The 7,939-nt window shown below is 41.0% G+C and overlaps 1 protein-coding gene across 2 annotated transcripts in view; it reads right to left on the bottom strand.

Annotated features, from left to right (window-relative positions):
• Nucleotides 1-993: 993 nt before the first annotated feature.
• The window catches only part of cacna2d1a (calcium channel, voltage-dependent, alpha 2/delta subunit 1a), an 88,125-nt gene continuing 81,179 nt past the window's right edge, over nucleotides 994-7,939 (bottom strand). Inside the window, exons 35-39 of one of the 2 annotated variants that reach the window (XM_069700376.1) lie at nucleotides 7,161-7,287; nucleotides 6,270-6,382; nucleotides 5,473-5,555; nucleotides 4,174-4,262; nucleotides 2,437-2,561 (exon numbers count right to left, since the gene is read on the bottom strand). In XM_069700376.1, coding sequence (XP_069556477.1) covers nucleotides 2,525-2,561; nucleotides 4,174-4,262; nucleotides 5,473-5,555; nucleotides 6,270-6,382; nucleotides 7,161-7,287 — 449 coding nt within the window. In that variant the 3' untranslated portion in view covers nucleotides 2,437-2,524. Of the gene's footprint in view, nucleotides 2,562-4,173; nucleotides 4,263-5,472; nucleotides 5,556-6,269; nucleotides 6,383-7,160; nucleotides 7,288-7,939 lie in introns of both variants that reach the window. The other variant, XM_069700375.1, reaches the window with a different exon arrangement.

The following is a 7,939-nucleotide window of genomic DNA, read 5'->3' as shown; positions in this document are numbered from 1 at the left end:
AATACGACGCACATAGCTTAATTATGTGGTTTTCTCTTCCCCGCAGAGTTAAGTAATTTCCTGCAAACATCCGGCCGTGTTTATAAAATATATTTTAAAAAAAAAGATTCACTCCCTGGTTTTGTTCTCGTGGTTTGTGTTGCATTCTCAAATTTCTTTCAGTGTTGATGTTTTCAATGCCAAACGCTGACAACTGTTGAATCTTCAAATGTTTAAGTGCAACATTTGATGTAAATGTTCGTCATAGAAGCATATTTGGTGATTTGGGATGTAGTGAGGCAGAAAAACCATGGAGTGTATCCATAAAGTATCTGATATCACTAAACAAGTCACACAACAGTTGCTGCCTTGGCACATCTCTGCCTTCTCTGTGAACTAATGAGATATGAAAAGCAACAATCAGAAGAATTATTCTAACATGTGATTGTAAGTTCTTAACAGAAACCAACAAACACTTAAAAAATGAACAAACTGTATGTTTAGTCATTGACAGCAGAGCAAAACAAACCATTCGAGTGCAGCTGTTTTAACTAAAATTGTCATTTTTTATCTCAAAGATTTAAACTGTTTTCAATGATCACGGCCTAGTTTGACAAATTCTTTCCTGCCTTATTTCATCATATTCAACTAACCCTCAAGTCTGTTTACAAACATAAATTAATCACAACAATACGGCAAGTTGTTTTCCTCATGTTCCGAATATTTTCATCCTGAATTTCATCACGTAATTATAATTCTCTGACATTGCGCTGGTTTAAGGGTCCAGTTTTGATTCTGTGAAGTGTGTTATTGTTTATTATTTTGGCATGTTTTTTTTGCTCTGAAGCAGTGGTTTGACTTGTAAGTGTGTTTTTCAAAAAACATAAATCTATTTAACTGTTGCAAACAACATGACACTATTTCTCTAAAACCATCTACAGTAGTTCAAGCACATTTTCTTTATTACTTCATGTCTTATATATGTAGCTAATGTGAGAAGAAGGCACACACAAATGAACGAAGAAGAACGTATATTGGGGAAAGTGAAATAGGGCAGAAGTGAAAAATGGTTTTCACTTGGTGATATCACAGTAGAATAAACTGCAGGAGGGAACTTCACGATTACACAGAGATAGAGGCTTCAGCAAGGAGACCAAACCTCAAAGACGACTAACAGCTGCACTTTGAATCGCAGTGCAGATAGTAGTCATTTAATTTAAAAAGTGACAGCAGTAATGAAGAATTCACCTTTTTCCTTATTTAACCGAATGTTGACCAAAATGTCAAACACAAATTCTCTTTTAACCTTTACTCAGTTTCTTTCATGGTGGCAATAAAACAAACAGTAAAATACTGTCCTGACACGTCATTCAAATAAATAGTAAAAGTATTAAATACTACACTTCTTCACTTCCATTCAGCAGCCACAGACTACAATGGGTTTGTCCGAGTCACACAGTCCACATGGCACTAGAGATTTAGTCCGCTGAGCATGCACAGGACAGCGGCAAGGCTCATCCAGATGGGTTAACGCGCGCAATGGCAACTAAGTTTTCCCCAGAGCAATCCAACACCATTGCAGAAAATCCAGGTACGTTTTACCACTCCTGATTAGGGCTGATCTGTAGATGATCAGCCATAAAGTTAAAATCCGTTCACTCTGAAACAAGCGCTCTGTGGCAGTAGAAGGGTTGGCTTTTGTGCATAAACATAACAATGAACATGATTTCCACACTGCAGTATCTACATGAAAGAACAGTGGGGCGAAGCGAAGACGACGCCCTCAGAGACACTGTGAAAATGTTCTGGGACTGAGACAACCCAGCTGAGGCGAAGGAAAGGCAGAGAGCTTGTGGTGGAACAATTTGGCGTCTCTGACTGAAATCGTAGCCAAATTCTCACCCCCCCCAAAAAACAATAAATAACTAATAACTAATCACGGCAATCGATTCAAAATAAAGTACACTTTTGCAAAGGGCAGCGCTGTTTCTGGCAGTGGTGAATAAAACCGCTCAACTTCTTCAATAAACAGCAAGGCCCTCCATCGTGGTTTAAATCCCTCTGATAATATAAGGCAGTCCAATCGCTTTCATCAATGACATCAAGCCAGATAAAGTTCGGAAAGTCGCCAATCAAAATTAATCTCTGGATTCCTTTAATCTCAGCTGGCAGGGGCCATTGAAGGGACGAGGGACAGGCGTAGCTCGAGGTCTTTCTTATCATTCAAATCATTATCTTCTGATATACATTTCTTTCGTCACTTGTACCCCAGTGAAATCACTTTGAGAAACCCCTGAAAATAAAGGTATCAAGAGAAGAAACTGTCAGAATGTGGGGCTCACAGGTTTTTGTTTGTTACAAGCGCGCCTCGTCGGGCATTCGTCGTTTCAGCGGCAGCGCTGCATGCTGGTTGAAAAGGAGGGAGAGAAGTTACAGGGCATGATCTGGTTGTTCAGAGGTCACGATGGGATGGCATGGTGTCTGGAGTCTGTCACAACCCAGAGCAGAGCCAGCTGAAGGGCCACCATTAGCCAAAGTGAGGGGCTCAGGCCGGACACCCCACCACAGTCAGGGTCCTGCTCCTGGTGCCAAGCAGGGAGGAAAAGAAGAGAAGTTACCGTTTGTTAAAAACAACACAATTAAATGCTTTCAACTGTCCGTTTGCTAAAAACCCCTCCGTCAAACAGCTATTGTCCAATCGGAGCTTAACGAGAAGAACTTGGAACGGGAGGACTTTCAAGCTGTTTTCAAGGCGGTTTTTAGTAAGAGCCAAACTCAACATTTACTGAGTTTGGACAGTAGTGTTTAATTTCCAGACTTTCCAAAACCAACAAAAAAAAAAGTGTATAACCAATCGATTTATCGGTCTGCTGTAACATAACTTGTGCTCTAGTGTCCAGCTAGCTGGCGTACATCAACAGAGATATAAATTGTACGTGTAGATTCCTCATCTGGCTTCTGAGATGCGTCACTGCCACCACCAGATTGCAGCAGCGTTCTTTCCAATTCAAATAGTAGAATGTGAAACACTTTTGTGATGCTTTTGTTTGTTCGAATGAAATTAGATTTCTGGCGGTGAGACGTTATCTTACTGAACTTTATTGCTCCCAAGGTGATGAATTTGACATCACAATGGGTAATTCGTCTCAGAAGCTATCATGAATGAATTGTTTCACTGAAAGTCTGAGAATAAATCTGATCTTATAATTTTCCATAATTTTTTTTTTACATCTTGACAGTGTCGGTGGTGGTGGTGTTTTGAACCCATTCTAGGAGCTTATGTTTGCTTTTTTTTTTTTTACTAGCAGGCTATAAATGGTGAGGTCTGTAGGTGTCAGTCATTTCAGATAGTGAGAGGTTTTGTCTACGTCTGACTACTTTAACATTGTAAACATACATATTACAGCACTTAAGTATATCTGTCATGTGACAATGGAAAACCTGAAAGGCGTCGCATGTTCGCAGCACAAAGTAAGAGGACTGAGGCTTAGCAAACGGTCAGTTTAAAAAATACAGGGATCGAAAAAGTCGTCAAAGACTATAAAAAAGCTCCAAAATTACTTGTTTATACTTGACTGGAAAATGTTGAGCCATTACATATGACCTAAACTGATCACGGTACGCTTAGCATCTGGAGGTAAAAGGGAAAGAATGTCTTGCCTTGATATTTCTTTGGCGAACAGAAAAAAATAAAATAAGTTGAGAAATATTAAAAGAGACAGATGGAAATATGGATGCAAATGAGAAGTGAATGGTCAGTTTTTGCTCGCGTCTGTATACATCAGTAATCAGTAGAGACACTGGAGTCTTTAGCTGGAGACAGATAATGATAGATGGGGTAAGATACAAAGAGTCATGGCTTGAAGTTCAAAGTCAGGTGAGACGGAGAAAATGTTGACGAGAGACAGAAATAGAAGGAGGGGTAGGTTGGAGGAGGTGAAGACAGATGGTGGTATAGTACGAGAGAGAGTGACAGGTGAGAAGGATACGTGTGGGAAAACAATAGCAAAAGACATTAGGTAGTGGGACAAAGCAGAGATGTAAAAACAGGAAAGGAAGTAAGAGGAAAACAAACTGAGGAGAGAAACATCAGGGGGAAGAGAGCAAAAGAGCTACAAGCCACAGACCGTTAGATTGAGTATAACATAATGACAACATGTTAATGAGTGAGAGAGCTTGTGTTATGGGACTGACCCGAGACAGCACATGAACAGTGGCAGCAGTAACATGAGCAGAGAGGAAGCCAATGGGGAGCCTGCGCTCCTTCGGCACATGGCCTCATCCTAACCATCAACAGCCAATCACAAGGCAGGAAACAGAGAAAACAGAGAGAAAGAGAATCATGCAGCAAAAAGGTCCACTTAGTCAGCAAGTTAGAAAGCAAATAGGAGCAGAAAAAGGCACAACAAATCAGATTCAGTGGACAAATAGTGGTACAAGACAGATGCATTCCCTTAAGACACAAGAGTGTAGGAGAAAGTGTTAGTGTGTGGGTGGGTGTTTGCATTAGAGAGTGTGTGAGTGAGCAAGACAGTGCAGGCATAAGAGTTCATTTTTAGGACTGACACAGTTTGACATTGGAAAAAGACTATAGAGTGAAAACAAACAGCATTCAAGCACAGAGGTTTCACACACAAAGATTCTGCGCCGCTCAAAAAAGTGTTTGTTTAGCTTAGTTATTCATAAGTCGAGTAACAGCCGGCTGTTTATCTTTGCATGGGAAACCTACACACACTCAGCTTTTAAGGGATTTCAGAAAAAAATACAAAATAAATAAAAAAAAAAAAGAAGTGACATGCACCATGTAAAGATATTAGTGATGGAAAGGTGCCATGGGTAGGATTTCTTCACTGAGTTATTGTTTCCATATCAGGAGAGCACCTTAAGGATTTTGGACTTTGGCCAGGAAAAGTTTTATAAACTTGGGCGAAATCCTTCTGGTCTTTGTTTTTAATTGGTCCCTAAAATCTTGCTGTTCCTACCTCTTAATTTCCAGGTTAAAAAAAAAAGTCAAAACAGATCAAGTTGCTGATTTTGAAACATTAAAAAGTGAAAAAAAAAAAAAAAAACTATAAGGAAAAATGCTTTTCACACTATAAGAGGCATTTCCTCTTTCCTGAAGACAGCTGTTTGCAGTGAAAAGGCTCCTATAAACTCACTGTACGCTACCTGACTCGCACCAAACCGCACATAGACATTTAGTGATTATATAGCGAACATAGCAGAACATTTAGCAGCTGAGGAGCCAAATATTTCCCCCAGGAGGTAATGAAAACCAAAACGGAGCTACGAGGAGAGTGAATGTTTGACTCCTGTTCGCCAGGTGTCCAGATGCAGGTCCATAAGTGAATGCTAATGTTGGGTGTGAATAAGCACATATCAACTGCCTCAACTGTGAAGCAGCTTGGTAATATTATACAGGAAACCCTACACGGACCGATCAATTTTCAGTTCTCAACCCGAAGTCATCCAGCTCTGATGAGAGCAACTTACGTGTTCGTTATTATCCAAACAAATTGCGGGCCCTTTCCTGTACCGAGGATTGAGAGCCATTTCGCAGGGATCAGGCCCATTAGCTGTAGGAATAAAGTCAGGAAACAAGACACAACTTCTGAGGGATTCTGCATCCATAGCGGCAGCAACAAACGGTGCTTTTTCCAGAAGACACTTAACTCCAGTTACAACAGGAAACTGTTAAATACAACATCCCGATTACAAAAGAAAAATGGCCAATATACTTTTGATTAGTGCCCCAAAAAATCAGTGGAAAGACAATTAAAACCCTCTTTTTGGATTCTGAGCACATTGCTCAACATTTCGATGATGTGGCAGTCATTTTGGAGCATTGGGTTTTCCAACAGGCTTCATCTCTAATTGACCACAGCCCTGTGTGTTTGAGAGAACATCACAGATTTGTTTGTAAGCTATTCAGCAGCCCTGTCCCATTCGACCATCTGCCATGCAGACTCGGTGCAGGCAGATCTGAATTCAGAGCCAATTTGTAAATGTCAATTACAATGGAAATGCTCACTCATTATTATGGCTGTGGGATTTAGAAGACGCAAATGAGGGAAATAGTGAGTAGCCAGAATTATAAAAGATGGGAAACAATCATTTTACAGAAGCTGGGAGAAGGAACCTTCTGATGTTTACTGCAAGTTCTCTGTAATTATCAGCATCCATCCATGATTATTATCTTGTCAAAGGCACAAACTTTGTAAAACATCTGTTCACTGAATCAAACACAACGATTCTCAGCCAGATGATAGTTGTGTCAGGTAAAAGGATACATTGCTGCTCCTCCTGTATTAACGGCTTTGTGTCACATGACGTGCAGGTGCCTTTTGCATCAGCAATGATGAAGACCAGGTTCGTCTTGGGCAGCTTTTCAGCGTGGTACAGCCTGCAGAGCAGCAGACACACAAGAGACACGAGAGCAGTTGTTGACACGTGGGCTGGAGTCCAGGAAAGAGACCATGTCACTGAAACATACTCACAAGAGATGCAGAAAGTTGAATATTTAACCAGAAAGCGGTGAAAAGAAGCTGCAGTGATTCTGGTCTGCTGCTTACATGTCTTTATATCTAAAGAGCTACAAAAAGTAGACACTAATTATTCCCCATAGATGACTCAGCAGTACCCCGGGGACCTTTTATTCTTTAAGACAACCTTGAAGTGTAAACACCATGAAAAGCACACTGTGGATCGCTCAGTCAAGTTCCCTAAGTGCTTTTACTCCTGAGGGGACACAAACCTGCTGTGCTACCCCACTGTCCTCCGAGCAGTTTACTGAAACCCACATGTCGCTGGTGCACAAATAAGTTTCTCTGCTTTTTTATGGCAGTCGTTAAAAAGAAACGTGTGTGCCGCTAATGTGCAGGAACGCTGCGCGGCATGCGGGCAGGCACTCCATTAGCCGGCACGAGGGGGCCTTAAAACACCGTACCTACACATATATATTTGTACATATCTCACACACACACACACACGCACACACGCACACACGCACACACACGCCAGGACGGTGGTCCATGCTCTCGACTTGACTTCGCCTTTATGGTATTTAAACATTTACTGGCCTTAGTGAGATCGCTTCATTTGGATCTGATGGATACAAACTTGAGTGTGTGTAAGTGCATGCTGGGCAGCCGAGAAGGTTTTAAGGTGTACTGCGGTTTTACCTGGAGCAGTTTTCACAGTCGAATGAGCCTCTAAAAGACACGACGTCGGTCTCAAAGTAGTACTGAGTCTGCTCTGTGATGCAGACCTCCTTTCGCATGGCATCCGACACTTCGTCATCCATTTCAGCTGCAGGGGGACATGCACTCACATTCAGGTCTATTTACATCAACACACATTTATAACAACTCAATGTTGACATATTATGACTTCAGCAAACACTTTATACAGCCAGCGAACATGAAGAAACATGAGCATACAGTTGTGTTTCTGGCCTGCCGACAAATACGCTCTCCTTTTTAGTGCCGTTTTGGTCTTTTGACTCTTTTCAGCCCCACAACGTTTTCACGCTGGTAGCTAATTATCAGATAATTAGGGGTCCAAGCAGCATAGCTGCGCAGAACCTTTTTGTCTTTGTTCTGGTTCTTCTTCTTCCGTATTATTTTTCTATGTTAAAAGTGATTGTGCAGAAGAAACTGAGTCCAAACCTGACCAAAATTTGCAGCTACGTTGCAAATTCCCCCCACTGCTCCGGCACACAAAATGACAATCGTTGACCTCAAGGTGGCGCTGTAACAACCAACTTTATGTTTTCGCAATTTATAACTATTACGTGAGGCATAAATGAATACCTTAATTAACATGACCTAAATGATTATTTATCAGTAATTAACTGTTAATTAACTGGTAGTTAATGCTTATTACCGTATTTACTAATGCCAATAACGCCCTTAATCACGATTACGTAAGGCATAAATTGATGCCTTAATTAACATGAACA

The sequence above is a fragment of the Brachyistius frenatus genome, unplaced genomic scaffold (assembly GCF_029030835.1).
Source record: "Brachyistius frenatus isolate BFR_SWC_R1_liver_20210118 unplaced genomic scaffold, ASM2903083v1 Contig_33, whole genome shotgun sequence".
NCBI classification, from domain to species: Eukaryota; Metazoa; Chordata; class Actinopteri; family Embiotocidae; genus Brachyistius; species Brachyistius frenatus.
This window is presented reverse-complemented; position numbering and strand designations above follow the sequence as displayed.